Source organism: Anneissia japonica, unplaced genomic scaffold (assembly GCF_011630105.1).
Source record: "Anneissia japonica isolate Jap-2015-1 unplaced genomic scaffold, ASM1163010v1 scaffold241_len727266_cov204, whole genome shotgun sequence".
Classification (NCBI taxonomy): domain Eukaryota; kingdom Metazoa; phylum Echinodermata; class Crinoidea; order Comatulida; family Comatulidae; genus Anneissia; species Anneissia japonica.
Genome location: NW_022691770.1, coordinates 394,117 through 411,464, shown reverse-complemented (window position 1 = coordinate 411,464; position 17,348 = coordinate 394,117). Strand labels below are relative to the sequence as shown.

Here is a 17,348-nt window from a genome sequence, read left to right as displayed (position 1 = left end):
ATGGGAAACCAGTGTGTATGAAAGTAAAGCATGCCTCTCTTATTGCTAGGAATCATTGCTGTGGTCGATTTTATTGTTAAGAAAAGATCGTTTCAAAGATATAACTGAAACACATATTCGTCATTACAGTAACGTGTGATCAGAGTTCTGATTTTTGCTGAAATTGAAAGACAAATTGAATAGCGAAAACAGAACTGTTGCGTTTGAAAACTGGCCATATCTACTGCTGATGATACTTTAATAGTAAATTTATGTTGTTACGCCACTGACAATAATAACTTAAGTCCAGGTCTCTTCAAATTTTGTGATATTTATTTTGTAAATACCCATCTACAGTGGGAAAGGGGTGTTGAAATGAATGGATACACTCCAGTACATGGGAGGGAGGTTGAAGTGTATCCAAGCTGATACAAAGCTGCCAGAACTTCTTGTGGTTAGGAAAAGTAAATGTCTACAGGACCTTAGATTAGATCCCCTGGGCAAGACCCCTCTCACTAACAATCTGGTAAAACAAAAACACAATAACCACTATACTGTGGGATTTCATCTTTATTCGGTACACAATATTTTCAATAATAATCTAGATATTCTGTATAGGTAATCTACTCTATATCATGATTCAATACTATTTTAATGGAATGTTTATAAAATGAAGTCATGATTGAAACAGATATATACCTGTATGTAACTAGATGTATCAATGAAGAAAAGTAATAAAATATAAGTAAAATTCAACTTAATTATAAAAAGCACATCGTATACGGTATTACAAACATATATAAATATACAACATTAAAATCTAATTCCATTCCAATTAGAATAAAATATTTGATAGCATAGATTCAATCTAATAAGATATGATCAAGCTACTAAAAGCATGCAACAGACAAAATAGTATTAAAAGAGGAAATATCTGAGATGGAAAAATGAGATAGTAATATAAAAACATGCACACAAGTACACATTATTCAGTAACATTGTAAATTCTAAAATTAATCCACATTGCCTGAGGTCATAGTTGAGTAAATAATAACACTGATATCTAGTCTATATTTTTATTTTTATCAAAATTGCACTTCTAAAAAATTAATTATTAAAAAAAATATCAAATAATTCTCTAATGTATTCTCAGCATTTTTCAATCAATATAAAGCTCATAATGATTACAAAAAAATACTATTTAAAAAATATAAAGCACCTGTCTTTCATCTTGATTATATAAAATTACATCAAAATGCATTAAGTAGATCTGGTACATTAATTACCAGTCACAAGCACTTGTGCACAATCGACCTTTTCGCTAAGCCCCGCCCATTGGATATTGTTGCCAAGGTCCCACAAGACGACAGTGTTACAACATACGCGAACACGTGGGCTTGTGGGACAACACGTGTTTCTGAGACGTACACATATTTCTGGCGCTGTTCTGATTGGTCAGTTAAGTTTGATTGCCACTCCAGAAATGTCCATTATTTTCACTGTTTTCAGCCCAATGTAAAGTTATGTCCAGATTATCAAATATTATTTGACAAAAACATGTGACATGCCTAAATATGGTCATGATGACATCACATCATGACCATATATAGGCACATCATGACCATATATAGGCACATCATGACTATGGGTATACAACAATTTGATAATCTAGACAAGGCTTAGGTCATATTTTGAACAATGTATTTGAAAGATGATAGTAATCTGTTTATTTAGGATATGCATTGTAGATATGCATTCATATACTTACATGAAAACAAGGTTAATTTTGCTGTTTGTACTGCTTATCATATTGAACTGATATGGCTCAACATGATAGTGACTTTAGAATAGAGAAACTCTGACACTTCTACTAGTTAAGCTATATAAAAATACTTATGAGAATCAACTTTATAAATGTTAATTGTGCAATCAAAAGGTCTGCATCAGACTCAGTCACATCGTAGAATACTGAACATGTTTAATATCCTCACGACAACCGGACGATTTAAATTCCTATGGGCTGTCTTATATTACGCGAGTTGGCCTCTATATACGCTTTGAAAAAAAAAACAACTCTATTGCTTTGTGTAGGACACTTCTATAAACAAGATTACTCTAAGATACTTTATACTATCCCGAGATAAAATCCAAAATAACCCGCAAAGTTCAATTAAAACATTCAGTTTCTTTTTTAATTGGGTAAAAATATAATGAAATTCAAATGAAACTCACATGAAAACAATTAAGTTTTTGTTATTTTACATATCTTGTAATGCTAAAATTCTTACTGGCAAATTTTAGGGTCTACACAATTAAAGCATATGTTAAAAGTGGGAAATACTTCTTGTTCTAATTTTCAATTAAATGATAATACCTCAAATTAGGCAATTTTAATTATGAATGCTTTTTGTAAAATGGGAAAGAAAATAATTTAACAGAATTTTTTACATTGTAGTTGTTTGTATTGCTCCACTTCAAGCAAAAGAAAAAGAAAATCAAATTTTCGCTCACTGGTAGGTTGATGGGAAAATCGTCTGATATGCTGCAACACTTTAAAATAACCCTGACTTCTCCTCCTTTAATACTGAGTTGAAGAGAGCCGTCAGTGTTATACAGCTAAAACTGATGCCTGCAAGGAAATATAGATTTTGATGTTTATTTTTTGTTACTATTTTGTTGTCATTGCCACTGCCATCCATCAACCATCTCCAGCATCTTATCATCATCATCTGATCGTTGTCATTATTGTCATCATTCTCATTATCATTGCTGTCATCATCTTCATCATCATTACAGTCAACACAAAAAAGACAAAAAACAACTAACATTACTTAGCAACAATTCTCATGCTTCTGTCTTACCCATAGTTATAAAGATGGCAGCAATATTTGTACAGAGGTCTCGGTCCTCTCGAGGATACTTGGGATCATGCATTAGCATGTAAAACACATTCACATAAACAGCGCCACCAAGTAGACCCACTACTATCATATAAGCAGGCAACACTGACACTGGCAAATATTTGTACTGTGAAAATAAAATAATGATATTGTTAAACATAATTTAATTAAAATTGTTTATATTCAAAGAAACTTTTCGGCCAATCAATCAATCAAACAAACAAAGACTGTGAACCTATGGATGTTGGTTCCATGGCTAACAGGAATGTTCAAATGGTCTCTTTTTATCTAGCCTGTATGCCTGGTGGAGTGAGCCTCCAGTCAAGTGCTCAGCCCAGCTCAGACACTAGGCACCATGTAACATTTCACTTTTCCTTAACATTTTTGTACATCATACAATTCCTAAATCACGACTTACCTTGATATCAATGACCCATACTAACATGTTGACGACTTGAATAAATGTCAGAATTCCAATTTTTCTAATGGGCAAGATTTGAGCAGATGACCTAGAGGAAAACATGGCGGCCTAAAAAACAGAGAGAAAAAGTTGATAACACACCTGAAATTCGCATACTAAATAACCATATGTTGGAGTAGTAATCTTGATAAAAATAGTGATGATGAAAATGATGATAACATTGATGGTGGGTATCAGTAATTATGAAAGGTAAAGGTAGGAGAATAACCCATAACTTGCAGCGTCATTGAGCTGAATTGCGTATGGGCATGGTCCATGACTACCTAGCAGCCGTAAAGAGGCAAAGAAGGCGACCTAAAAAACAGAGAAAAGTTGATCAAACACCTGAAAATGTGCATACTTAACCATATGTTGGAGTAGTAACCTTGATAAAAATGGTGATGATGAAAATGATAACATTGATGGTGGGTATGAGTAATCATGAAATGTAAAGGTAAAGGTAGGAGAATAACCCATAACTTGCAGCGTCATTGTGCTGAATTGCGTATGGGCGTGGTCCATGACTACCTAGCAGCCGTAAAGAGGCCCTACATGTTCACATCGTTCCACAACAACGGGGGCTGAAATGAACTATAACATCGGGGTAACCCCCTACTCTTCCGAAAGATGCAATGGGTTCTTTAAAGTGCACACGAGTCACATGTATACACTGGACCTCCATTTAAAGTTCTTATCCGAGAAGACTTTGTTCTACTAACCGAACCATGGTCCAGGATCAGCTGGAACCAGCGCCAATGTTAAGGCTGTAGCTAGCGGCCACTTGACTCGCCAAAGAAAATGATGCATTGAAATGTTTTACCTGATAACACAGTTGCATCGATGCATACAACTCGGGGCAGGTTTTGTCGTACTCTTTAATATTTCGTACCCTAGATGATGATATGCGAATCATGTATTCGCAAAAAGTACACAAACATAACTATAGAAAGAAAAATAATTTTAAGAATAACATGTAATTATTCCTATACAGAGAATAATATTCTATTTATTGGTGTATAATGTGTCTCACCAGGATACACTTTCCAGGAGTTTTCAAGTGAAAATTGTCACAGACTATTTATATGGAAAATTAATTATGTATACTGTAATTGTTTAAGCAGTTTTGGAAAAGTCATAGCAGTACACAGACGATGCACAGATTTTTTTTGTAATTGCCCATGATCAAAGCTTTTTGTTGTCATGAGATTAAATCCTGAGTCTGGGATTGCGCTAGGATTGCAAGCATCTTAACCAATAAGCAACACCTCCACTCCACAGACATTGTTGGATTCAAACACACAGAACCCTGAGATTGTAAGGAAAGTATCTTAACCACATAGATCTCCATCCCATCGACACTGCATGATTTGAACCCAGGAACCTAAAATTGAAAGCCAAGCACCTTAACCACCAAGTCACATCTCCACTATCATAGACCATTTAACTGCAGACTTACATTTACTGCTAGCCATAATATTTTCTTTAGGCAGATGAATGTTCTTCGTACCGTTGGCCTTATCTGCTCGTGCCAAGATTCAAGGAAACTTGTATCTGTTGTTGTTGTGCTTGATGTTTCTGAGTCACACTGATGGTATAAAATGGCTACCAACAGAACACAAGAAATATGTTGAATATTTGCATAGCCTTTGCATTTAAATCAAGTTGGGGAGGACTACCATTTATACACTGGTTTAAAAGGTAAAAATATCAAATCAAATATACTTTTATTTTCCATACAATAAAGTAATACAATATACAATAAGAATGCAAAAAAAAAAAAAAAAAAAAAAAAAAAAAAAAAATTGAAACAAATACATTGTATGGAAGGAGGCTACTGTAAGTTCAACAAGAGCTTTAAGATGTATCCACCTTCACAAAAAAGATAGAAAAATGGCCGGTACCATTGTTTAGTTTTTTCTAAACTAATAGAATCAAAGAAATGATATACCATTAAAATTATAATAATTCCAATCCAGCTTTGTATACGTTTTAAAAAAACACAAGCCCAGACACGTTATTTCAAAGACTCAAATAGAAATGAAAGGAAGAGAAGGAAAAAGATAATTAATTGCCATATACCAAGACCAAGGACTTCTTAAGGTGGTATTTAAAACTATTCAATGTGAATTTATTTTTTAGGTCATCAGAAACATCAGCCCATAATTTCGGACCCCAAAAAAGAACTGAAAGACGCCTGATACTAGATGTGCATTGAGTACGAGAATATAATTGTTGCTAGAAAATCTTGTATTATATTGATGATGTTCAGATGCTCTTGTATATAGATTACTGATGTTGGGTGGTATAGTCTACTTGATTTACTTTGTCCAATAGTTTAAATATTTCATACAGAAATTGCAACAAAATGACATGGTGACAGTATTTAAACTCAATGTGTACCTCTAAATCAACAGAGATCGCTTTAGTTAGCGCTGGATGTGGCGAGTCCCGCCAGCGATTGGCCCTTTTAAAACACTTCATAATTTTAGTCTGAATGGAATTGTATATTTCCATTAGACACATGAACCTATGCATCATTCAAAATGCAAGTGTTGTTATAAAAAGTATCTTGTATGCTATCTTCATTACATTTTAGACGATTAATATACCTGTACACCACTTTTGACTCCGCTTAATGCATTACCATAGGACTACAGTAACCCTGCCCTTCAGTAGGACTAATACATGACATTCTGTTCCTGTATGAACATTTTGTATTTGACATTGAATTACACTCACCATTTGTAGTATCTAAGCTTGGTCTATGGCCCTGCTTCACCCTGCCGTTAATGGCGCTATGGTTTTCTGTAGCAGACGCCTGGTATTCTCGTAGGGTTCGTGGATTTCCAGCTTGCTGAATGATATACAGGTATGCAACCCAGTAGAGTGCAATGGCTGGTACCATTGATAGAAAAGCATATCTGGAAAACAGAAATGGAAAATTGTGTCATAAAATATTGTTTGCAAAAAAAAAAATTGCTTGTGATATCTTGTGTAGATTTTATGCTTAGTTTTGGTACTGCGCAAGAAACTTGGGGTATTCGTTCGTTCGTTGGGGGTTCATTCATTTTAAAATTTCTAAAAAGTGAGGCATTATATATGTGGCAAAGATAAGCCAAACCAGACACTCCTTGCAAATCGTGTTTCTGATAATTGCCAAAACATGTTGGAAGTCAAAATTTTCAAAATCTTTGTAATTGCACTAAACTTTATATATCTGTTACATAAAGATCCCCTATGTTATCCTATGCTAAGGCAAATGCTGTACAAACAGTAGAGGCTAATAAGAGCTGACAAATCTAATTTGCATAGTTGATAATCGAAGCCTGGTTCTCACGAGAGCCCTAGTATCCGGATTGGGAGCTAACCGTTAGCGCTAACCGTTAGCACCTGCGTGAGAACACCCGATCGGTTAGCGCTAACCGTTAGCAGTATCCGGATACCGCTAACGGTTAGCAAGCACTATCGGTTAGCATGTTGAGTGTGTTTTTATCATCAACCAATCACACGTACGCTTTTACAATTTCCAGTTTCTTATTGGCCAGTGATTCGATCATCATATTTTTGGTATTCGGATCGGGATTTTCTCGTATGGACGCACGGCAGCTAACAGTTAGCAGGATCCGGATCCTGCTAACCGTTTGCAGCTGAGTGATATCATAGCCCTAGAGAACCAGTTTAGTTGAACAGATTCCCTGCTGAGAGACCCCAGCAATGTAGGTTATTATTTTTATTATTATTAGACAGACTTATTTTGTGTATGTTTATGAATAACTATATATTATTTACAGTTATTCAAGACTTTTTTTATTCCTTGTTTCGCATACTTATTTTTTTAAAGATCATCAGAGGAGGGCGGAATAAAAATAAAATTTTGTTTTCTTATTTAGCAAATAATTTTGCCAAAAATATTCAGATAGAAGAGATAATAAAAATAAAATTTTATTGGTGAATGTAAAATATGATGGTTAAATGCTTCAAATTTATTTATTTATACAGCTGCATGTTTGAACTCATGTAACTTCATAATAAAATGTCGAATTTGAATGATTCTTTTACCATTTTATAACTTTAATTTACTGTAATTATAACTAAAAATTTATTTTTTGCAAAGAGTGACTGGTTTGGCTTGTCTTTCACATATGTAGCAGAGCAATATATCCACTATGTGGGCCAGGTGAATGTAAATCAGATATATGAATGTCAGACTTACTTGTCTAGTGTATGAATTAAGTTCTTTTCTTTTCCTTTTAAAATAGCGGCACAACCTAAAAGACAAGATGCAACCATAAGATATACTGTACTACAGTTAAAAATCCTGGGATTAAATAGAGATAACATTATATCATTTTGGTCATTCACATTCTGATTTTACTGGCGTACATTTTGTGACAACTGTCCTCACCAAATATAACGTATAGTCCTGAACCCACTAGACCAGCAAACCCTGTACCGCTAGACCATGCATTCACCAGCCGACTGTCATAACGAGATAGATATCCCAGAGCAATGCTGAAAAAAACAGTTGATGTGATATTAATAGCAACAACAACAACTGTAACAATAATGGACCGTTCCAGAGTGTCAATCAAACTTCTGACCAATCAGAATATGGGCAGGAATATGGGCGTGTCCTACAAACGCATATGTTGTGCCACAAACGCCCGTGTGTGCATACGCTTTTAACACTGTCGTTTTGTAGGACCTTAGCAAAAATATCCAAGGGGCCAGGCTTAGCAGAAAGGTGCATTATATTTATTTGCCAATTGTAGGAAGAACAGTTTAATAACAGGTTTGGTGGTGCTAGCAAAGAACTTTATAGTAGAAGAATGAGTTCTTCAATTTACATTAAAAAAAATGGTACATCCACCCTCCCGCGAGCGGGTTAAAATTTGACCTTATTTGAAGTGGAGAAACTACAGGAAACAAACGAACCAGAGCGGCTATTTAACTTATAACATATAGCGCCATCGCAAGGACAAGCTAATATTGCTCTCTGTTCTCCCAGAATGCATTACAACCGGATGTTCCAATATATCGCGAAGCTGCTCTATATTTATTTTCTTTGGTGCTACAGTAGTACGGTATAATTACAAGATAAATTAATTATATTATTTACAACAAAATTTGATATAGAGGTAGTAATTAATAGAAATGTTGCAAATAATATACAAATCAAGTTGAAATAAAAATTATACAATGATGTAATTTAAATTATAAAATTAGTTGTAATTAAAATAATAAAATATTTTAATTGCTAAAAGAAACTTGAAGAAGTTTTTTACCATTGGAGATTTAAAAAAAACCATTTACTTACTTCTCCCCAAAAGCTGCACTAGCACCTACAAACACCTGTAAAAAAAATTGAAAAACCCAAATAAAATTAAAGTCTAATAATTTGTTTAAACATTGCGGGGAGGAGTAGGACTACTTTATCTACATATAGTCTCAGGATATTCTTATTTTTGCATTTTGGCTGAACATGGGTTTTTTGTAGTATCACAGAACTACAAAGTCCTATAACAACAGGAAATTTTAATGCTAATACTAGTTGTGTTGAGTATACTGTACTGGATTATGTAAATGTTTGAACACTCAAAAGCTCTCAGATTACAATTTCTCTTTTTATTAACCAAGAAGTAAAACTTACGACTGAGCTTAATGCAAAAGCAAACTTGGAAGCATAAGCTAAACCACACACTCCTAAAAATAATGAGAAACACAGTAATTAAATAATAATTTAAGAAGTTGTTTGTTTTCTCTTTTGTTGATGGTTTTTGTTTTCCTTTTTCTTTGTATCTTCTTCATCTTATTTGTTTTTGGTTTTTTTTTCACTTTCTATTGGACATTTGTTGAAAGAGCAGAGAGACAATTGCGCTATTATGCGCTATACAAGTCTACAAGCATTACCATTAAAATGATTAACTTATGAGGGTATATATCTATTTTTGGTGGTGCCTTTTGCTTGAATGGACAGTGTGATATATATACTATTACTATACTATTAACAGGCCTCTTTTCATTGAAGGGATATGCTTGATACACATTTATAAGCAAACACTGTTCTACAATTTCTTAACCATATGTATCTTTTCAGTTAGTACCAATAATAGGAAATCAATAATGAAAACTGAGAACTGAGTTATTTATTTTCTATTAGAGTTATAATGAGCATATGACTTGTTTTAGGAAGTTAAACAAATGCAACTGTTTAACATTTCTATTAGCTGCATGATAACTAAGTAAGTAAGTATTTATTTGGAAATTACACTTTTATATCGGTGGCACACACAAAGGTGGTGCATCCACAATGTACATCTTAAAAGAACAAACAAAATTAAAAACAAAAAATTAAACAATTAACTTAACAAAAATACATAAAGGCTTACACTAACAAATTGAAATTGGCAATTAAAAGTACATACTACTCCAGACAAAGAGGTGACTATAGAGCAGAATTTATTTTATTTAATTATAAACAAAGAATTAAGCTATTAACTACCACCAATCAGTTTTCAATAAAGTGTAGTTTAGTTTTTGCAACAATACTTGGCAATTCTTATTTAAAGCATTTTCATTGTTACTTCATGTATGTTCGTGGAGTTTTGAAATAAATACAGATCACAGGACAGGAAGAACAATTATTGTTATTATCAACAGATTCAGGATATGATATGGATAAGTACATAGTCTAAATCAAATTTGAACATCAAACAATTAGTAATAACATTTTTTAAATCAACACAAAAGTTAAGGAATGATGTTAATTTTTATAGTATGCCCCCATTTCTACTTCTCTAAAATTCAGATTATCCGGAAAATTGCAAAGGTCACATGATCTCAAGGTTATAAATAGCAAAGGTGACTTTAAAAAATTGGTTACAACATATTGAAACCAAAAGTTAAACATTTCCGTCATTTAAGCATCTTGAGAAATGAACAAAGAATAGCTTTTATAAACATAAAATTATTATTATTATTATTATTTTTTTTAAATTGGTAAGAAGATACCGCATATGCTTGTAAGACAAGACAAGGACAATAATAATAATGGTGCATATTGTCGTGACCTCTATGTGCATCACAATGTAAAATAAGTTTTAAAATATAAATATCAAAATAATATGTGGCTAAATAAACTCCTAATCCTTCAACTAAGTTATGGATGGCCATTGAACATAGTATATTACGATAGTAAAGCAGGGGTGTCTTGCGCACACCACAAATTTTGATTTTTTAATTATGTTCATGTGTAGATTGTCTGTATTACTGAAGTGAAGGCTACTAACCACTATGATCTGAATAAACGCAATTTTATATGTGGGGAAATATGATTTTGATGAACATTTAAAAGCCTATAAAATAATAAAATTTGGAAGATTAGCCCTAGATTTGATTTTTAGCCAGCTAAATGCAGTATCAAGACTATAGAGAGCAGCAAAGTAGGAATTATGGGAGTGGGGAGAGCAAATGCCCCCCTCCCCCGCTGGCTCCATAACTGCATATGCGAGAATATACAGTAATCATGATTCTGTACTGAGGATATAAAATTTATGTTGTTTAATACAAAAGTACCAGTATAAACACTTACACCATTTTTACACTATCAAGCCAAAACAAACACCGGTGTGACACTAGAGCCAAAACCTACTTAATGAAGAGACTGCGGGATGACCTTGGGTAACACCCATTTATACTTGACAACCAACACCAGCTGAACACCGGTGTTGAATGCTGCCCTCTATGGACATTTTTGAGGAAAACATGCTCATTAGTCTGCAATCAAGTTTAGTTTCGATGGGGAAAAACATTTTAATTTATTTGTACACTAAAAACCGAATTAATTTCTAAACAAAAATACAATCCAAAGCAATAAAATATAACTTACATTATGTTTATGTTTAACTAAATACGTTCAAAATATACAAATAGTTATATTATTTACAAAAAAATTGAGTAATTTAAATGAAAGTGGATGATTAAAATCCCAGTTTGTGAAAGTCGGGAATGTTTACACTGTGTGTTCTGACGTGGACGGGACTATCCTGGATAAGCTTCTCCTGAAAACATTCAGCTTTGTTGAACTCGGGTTCAGCACACCAGAGTCGTTGGTGTTCACCCATTTACACTAACCCCAACTCCGGTGTTTAAAAACCCGGTGTATCGACAACGGGGAAGTAAAAGCGGATTTACTTCGGAGTGTTGCTGATAGTGTAAAAGGGGTATTACAATACAGGAATATGAAGTGATGCAATGAAGCTGGAAATAACAAAAAGGACAATAAGAAAAATTGATCATATGATTCCATTTAAAGACTTTGCTGCTGCTTTAACAGAGGACCGCTCTAAATGGAGAAAATGTCATCAAACCGAGACACAATTTGAATGTGTCCAACCCTATTTGACGGGAACTGTGGATGTTAAACTGGACAGTAAAATAAGTAAGTACTGGGGTATTCAATAGTCACTGGTAACAAAATATGATTTCTTACCTAATCCCATAATAATACCATTGATAAAAAAACGAATTCCATATGGTACTCTCAGGAGTACAAATGTATTCAGTACTGAAAAAAAAGTATAAAACAAAATAAGTTACATCTTTGCTTGATATATGTAACTAATATAATCATATGTATGTACCTTCAATTTTAATATTATAATCCATTCTATTTCAATTTAATAATAGATAAATATAATTCCAATTTCTCATAAATTACAATAGTTAAAAAGAACAAAATATAAATCATCGTCTTGCAATCATCCCAATACAATTATCTTTCATTTTCTATTATTTGTTGGAATTTATTTCCGGGATCTAATAAATCTTTTCTCTAATTCAATTTCAATTACATTTTCAGAATTTTATGTTTCAGTTTCCATGTAATGTTATAAAAGAGGCAGTGCCAGGAATTCCTCGACGAGGGGTCTAAGCTCCCCCTATTGGGAAAGCTTATCTCCCCCACCCCTCCATCGGTCGAAGAAAAATTTTAATTTGTTGGGTATCTTGTTATTAAAAAATAACATTTTATGTTAATTATGGGATTCTTTACCGTCGGGAGTACCATCACTCTGTCGGGGAAGAGCTGCGCCACCACTGACAATACCTCGCACATATGACGGTAGCACTGCTAGCACTAAACAATTTTTAATCGATAAAACTTGACAGCTTAGTAAGGCATGCTTAAATTGTACTTTCGGTGCTCGAGATTTGATTTTTCCTCAACAAACTTGCTGGAAGTTCTCTGACAGGGGGTCCAAGCGGGGGTCCAGAGGTCCACAACAGGAGGGGGGTCATTTGTCCCCACTGGATCCGCCGCTAGGACAGCCCCTGGTTGAAAGAGATGCAATGCAACAAAAATACCCAAAACCTAGGAGAGCACTTGTAAGAGATGTAGAAACATAATGGCTACTGCTGTTGTGTGTCCTTGGGTTAAGTCCTGTCCAGACTATCACAAGCCTAAATATGGTCATGATGACATCACAACATGACCATATATAGGCACATCATGACTATATATGGGCATACATCAGTTTTTTTGTTAATTTGATAGTGTGGACAGAGCTTCAGACACTTTCATCTGATTATCTAAATCTGTAGGTGAAGTTACCAGACCATACAGGCACTGTCTCCTAGTGTAGTGATCAAGGTAGGCACCTTACTATGGCTGCAGTGGGTCCCCACCAGCCAAATTAAACAATGTATATCTTCATTCACATGATTATTATCTTAACAACAGTTAAAAGCCAGCAGTAGAGCACAGAGGTATAAAAAATTACACTTTTGTGGTAAAACAGTAGGAAAGTACTTTGTTATCTCGACAGCTAGGAAAGAGAAGCTTTCAGTAAGCAAAAATAAAAAGGTACTTTTACTTACATTTCATTATAATTGAGGCAGAAATATTGGCTCCAAATATAGTACCTATAAGGTTTTCTTTATCAAAGCTAGATAAAGTAAAAGACATAATAATATTTGAGTTGGTTTTTTTTCATTAATCTTAACAATAGAAGCAAATACATTAAAATACTCTGTGGCTCCAATATGTTTATGTGTGTAAAAAAGCAGTGTATAAACAAACAATGGGTATAAAAGTCTTGTTTACACTATTGCATTCACACACCCAAATTAGGGTATCCAGCAGGTTGAGTCGATAATTGAGTGCTTGGCGATGCTAGGTTACAAAATAAGGTAATATGAGGTGAAATTTTTTTAACTAGAGCATGATTGTTTTTTGCTTCAGACTTTTTCAATGGGACACTTTTTTATGGGGGGGGGGGAAGTGCACCCCTAGGTACGCAACTGCTCTATAAACTTTAGGAATGGAACTCTCTTCAGTCATGAGAAACAAAACACTGAATAGATAGTTTTTAAAGTAAAGTTACATAATCTGTAAGTATAAGTGCTTACTTACTTTTTAGCAATGTCTCTTGATGCACAATTGACAACTGTGTAAGGTAGAAATGTAATCAAGCCCAGGATGAAAAATCCCACCTAAAAGTAAACAAAAACATTATGAAAATGTGTTTGTTGGTCACATGCATATCCCTGGCACTGTCCTCACTGCGGAGGTCCATTTAACAAAACGTTGAAAAAGGCCTGAAATATCTGTACAATGTACAACAATACTCAAGTTTTTATCCTTCCATGTTAGTCCAACATAATACTTCCCAAGTTGCATAATATGCAATGTATTGATATATCCAACATATTAAACTATGTAGGTATGATAAAAACACTTCAGTAATATAAAGATATTTTTAAAATCATGTAAGTATGCTATACCACAAGAAATAATTTTGATAACTTATGTAATTACGGTATTACTATCTACTAGAGCTAGTTGACGACTATTTTTACCGAAGTCCAAAATTTTCAACATTCCCATCTTTCACTGGCGGTCATATATATTGGTTGAAGGCAATTATAGGCCGAATGCAAAGAACCAAACTGCACTTCAGATAGAAAATTATTTTTAGCTACATTATATTCTATCTTAAGGTAAAAGTGTCAGCAATTACTGTTTCTAATAATACTGACCCGATTCCTACATGAATTAGCACCCTTAATTTCAGCATCATCAGTATCTGAATCTACTTGGTCCTGGTCACTAGGCTCAGCTGGCAAGCTTTCCCCTGATTGTTTCTCTTTCATGATTACTGGTACTAGTGTGCAGTTGCCAGTATTACAGATCACTAAATACTGTACCTTACCATCCTAAGGTACCACTATACCATCCAATACCAGCTTGTCTGGCTAGCAACGCATGAACACAGCCATATTATAGGCTTTATTATAAGGTTTTTAAAAAAGCAATGAATAGGACAGCTAACTAACAGGAACCAGATAAGTGAAAGCACTTGAATGCTTCAGCCTGTAGAGTTTAAGTGATTGTATGAAGATCATAAATGCATTATGATTTACACAAAGCATTCAGTGTTAGTTTAGGACAAGACATGCTACATTGATTCCATTTGAAAAGTCAAGTCATGTGACCACAATATGACAGCTTTTATTGGTCTCATAACCGAGACACCAAATTATTCTTTCTTCATTACCTATTAAACTTTTTTTGGGAAATACCCATGACCTTTTCAAGGTACAGTACTACAACCATTACCATGGATTTGTATTGCAAAATATTAAACTCAATCATGCATGACACCTGCCTACAAACCTGTAGAAATGCAAAGTTATTCTTTGTGTAAAATACAGTGTATAAAATTATAGAACTTTTCGTATTTTATTCAGATACCAATTAGTTAATTATAGTCTAAATTTAGGGCTCTTCCCACCCACTTGAATACCAAAAAAAAAAAAAACACGTCAAATAGAAAGAAAAAAACCCAACCCATCAGTCTCCCTGCACATAAAGACCCCCCACCCCACCCTCCAAGTACCGGTAAAAACATTTGTGCAGCCACAAAAAACACCTATCAGTGGGCAAAAGGAGAGCTTGATTTTATACCACTTATTTTCACCAACAATGTGAGGCTGAGGTGGGCATGGCGTGAACTTCTTATTGTGTTCCCCGTCAGAAAATCTCTGGATCCGCCCCTGGGTGTGGTCTCACAAAATGTCCCCTACTTTTCAAAACAGATCTGCGCCCTTGCTATTTGGTAGTCCAAAGCCTAACTTGTCTTTCTGGTGGTGATTGCTCAATACACCACACCATCCAAATGGACCTCTACGGTTCAGTGCACTGCAGCAGCTACCACCATCTTAGCCGACTTATGCTATGATGCTATTAAAGTTGATAGTTACATAAAACAGCTATGCATACGATTTCATTGGGAAATTCCAAAAATTTTCATGCACATTGCAATCTCCCGGTCTCCCAATTTTTCAGAAAAGAACCCCAATAGACCAAAAAAACAGCTTATTTTTGACTTTTTGATACCAAATTGAGAATTTAATGTGTCACTTTTTACTTTTGTATGTCGACTTCCTTATTCATGTCAGCATGCAAAGTCTGTTCGGGTGTTACTGACACCCCAAAATATCAGAATGCATTGGGGAGGGGGAGGGGGAGAGATGCACTTCAACAGCGCACCCTCAGTCTCCCGAATCTTGAGTTTCAGGTTTTGGGATGTCTGACTATGAATGGGATGTCCACATGTACAGGGGTCCCAAGTTGGAAGAAGTCACTCCCGGGAAATATGGGTTAAAATCTTTTTTTTTTCTTTGTGCATGGCGATACCAATAATATAGTCACAGATTTCCATGAGACAATTGATATAAATAAAGTTGTAAAAACATGCAAATATTCTGAATTTGCAGAAGATGTGTGATTTTCTGGGAGATTCATGCTTGCTAGTCCCGGACCCATGGCAACTACTTGTGTGCTTTAGTTTCTTTTTAGCACTGATCATCACTGATCAACTCTGTTTTGCAATTTGCATATACTTAATAGGCCTAAACAGCAGCAGTATTATCTACTGATGGGATTATCTGTCAACTTGAAACGTGAATGTTGTTCTGAAAATATTCTGCTTAGAGGCCTAGCTAGGCCTATGTATGCATTTTATGATAGCCTAGCTAGGCCCTAATAATATGATAATTTTGTATAGTATGTATGTAATCTAGACAAATCAACTTGACTAACAAATGAAGGCAAACCAAAGCTAGTGTAAGCAAAGGTTAATAATGTTATCGGTCCCACACACTCTTCTCCCGGTTAGTTTAGTTTTGCTCGCCTAGGCTAGACCTATTTTTGTGTGAGATGATCAGGTGATTATTATCACTCATTATCAGCTAAGCTATTGTCGGTCCAGGCCGCTGCAGCTGGACAAAAGCCTCAGCATACTGACACCAAATCCGAGAGGTAAAGTACCTTGTATTTAAAACATATTGCAACAAGCAGTGTGTTCTCATTTTTGCCTCAGTGAATCAAATATTATATTCGTTGCACTATGTTCATTATTTCTGGCTAATGGACTATCGAAATGTTTAAAACTCACCCAATTCCGACGAGAATAAGTATCAGCCGTGGCCATTTTTCGCTAAATTTGTTTTCATGTTCAAAAACATGAAATAATGTTTACACTAAATTATGCTCCATGATATTTTAAAAAATTAATTACAATTAATTAAAATATATTTAACAATAAATATATTATTGATATGGATAAAATAATTAACAGATTATCTAAATGTCATATGAATTACATTTTGAAATAAACTTTGTTAGCCTAACATAATGCTGTCTGCTCGTCAAAAAAATTATCAGCTGTCTGTGGTAGGTGGCGCACTACACTGTCTATTATATCTCTATGGTCCAGATCCTTAGATAGAAAGTATGGATCGCCGTTACTGCCTTTGGCTGCTCTTTTCCGTTCGGCGCATTTGCTATCCGGCCCTTTTAACATTACGTTCGGTGCTTTTACATTACGTTCGGTGCTTTTTACATTACGTTCGGTGCTTTTAACATTACGTTCGGTGATTTTACATTACGTTCGGTGCTTTGAACATTACGTTCGGTGCTTTTAACATTACGTTCGGTGCTTTTGCCG

At 34.5% G+C, this 17,348-nt stretch overlaps 1 protein-coding gene across 2 annotated transcripts; it reads right to left on the bottom strand.

Moving 5' to 3' along the window:
• Positions 1 to 531: 531 nt before the first annotated feature.
• Positions 532 to 16,858, bottom strand: LOC117100111 (battenin-like). Of its 2 annotated transcripts, none has more exons than XM_033239686.1 (14): positions 16,797 to 16,858; positions 13,751 to 13,830; positions 13,216 to 13,283; positions 11,831 to 11,905; positions 8,990 to 9,042; positions 8,657 to 8,691; positions 7,745 to 7,851; positions 7,553 to 7,607; positions 6,079 to 6,260; positions 4,796 to 4,941; positions 4,160 to 4,279; positions 3,298 to 3,408; positions 2,841 to 3,006; positions 532 to 2,608 (listed from the first exon to the last, which is right to left on the bottom strand). In XM_033239686.1, the coding sequence occupies exons 1-14, from the start codon at positions 16,830 to 16,832 to the stop codon at positions 2,532 to 2,534; spliced, it is 1,311 nt and encodes a 436-aa protein (XP_033095577.1). In that variant the 5' UTR covers positions 16,833 to 16,858; the 3' UTR covers positions 532 to 2,531. The 2 variants fall into 2 exon arrangements, with proteins under 2 accessions (XP_033095577.1, XP_033095576.1); XM_033239685.1 differs by lacking the exon at positions 16,797 to 16,858 and adding an exon at positions 14,377 to 14,731.
• Positions 16,859 to 17,348: the final 490 nt, after the last annotated feature.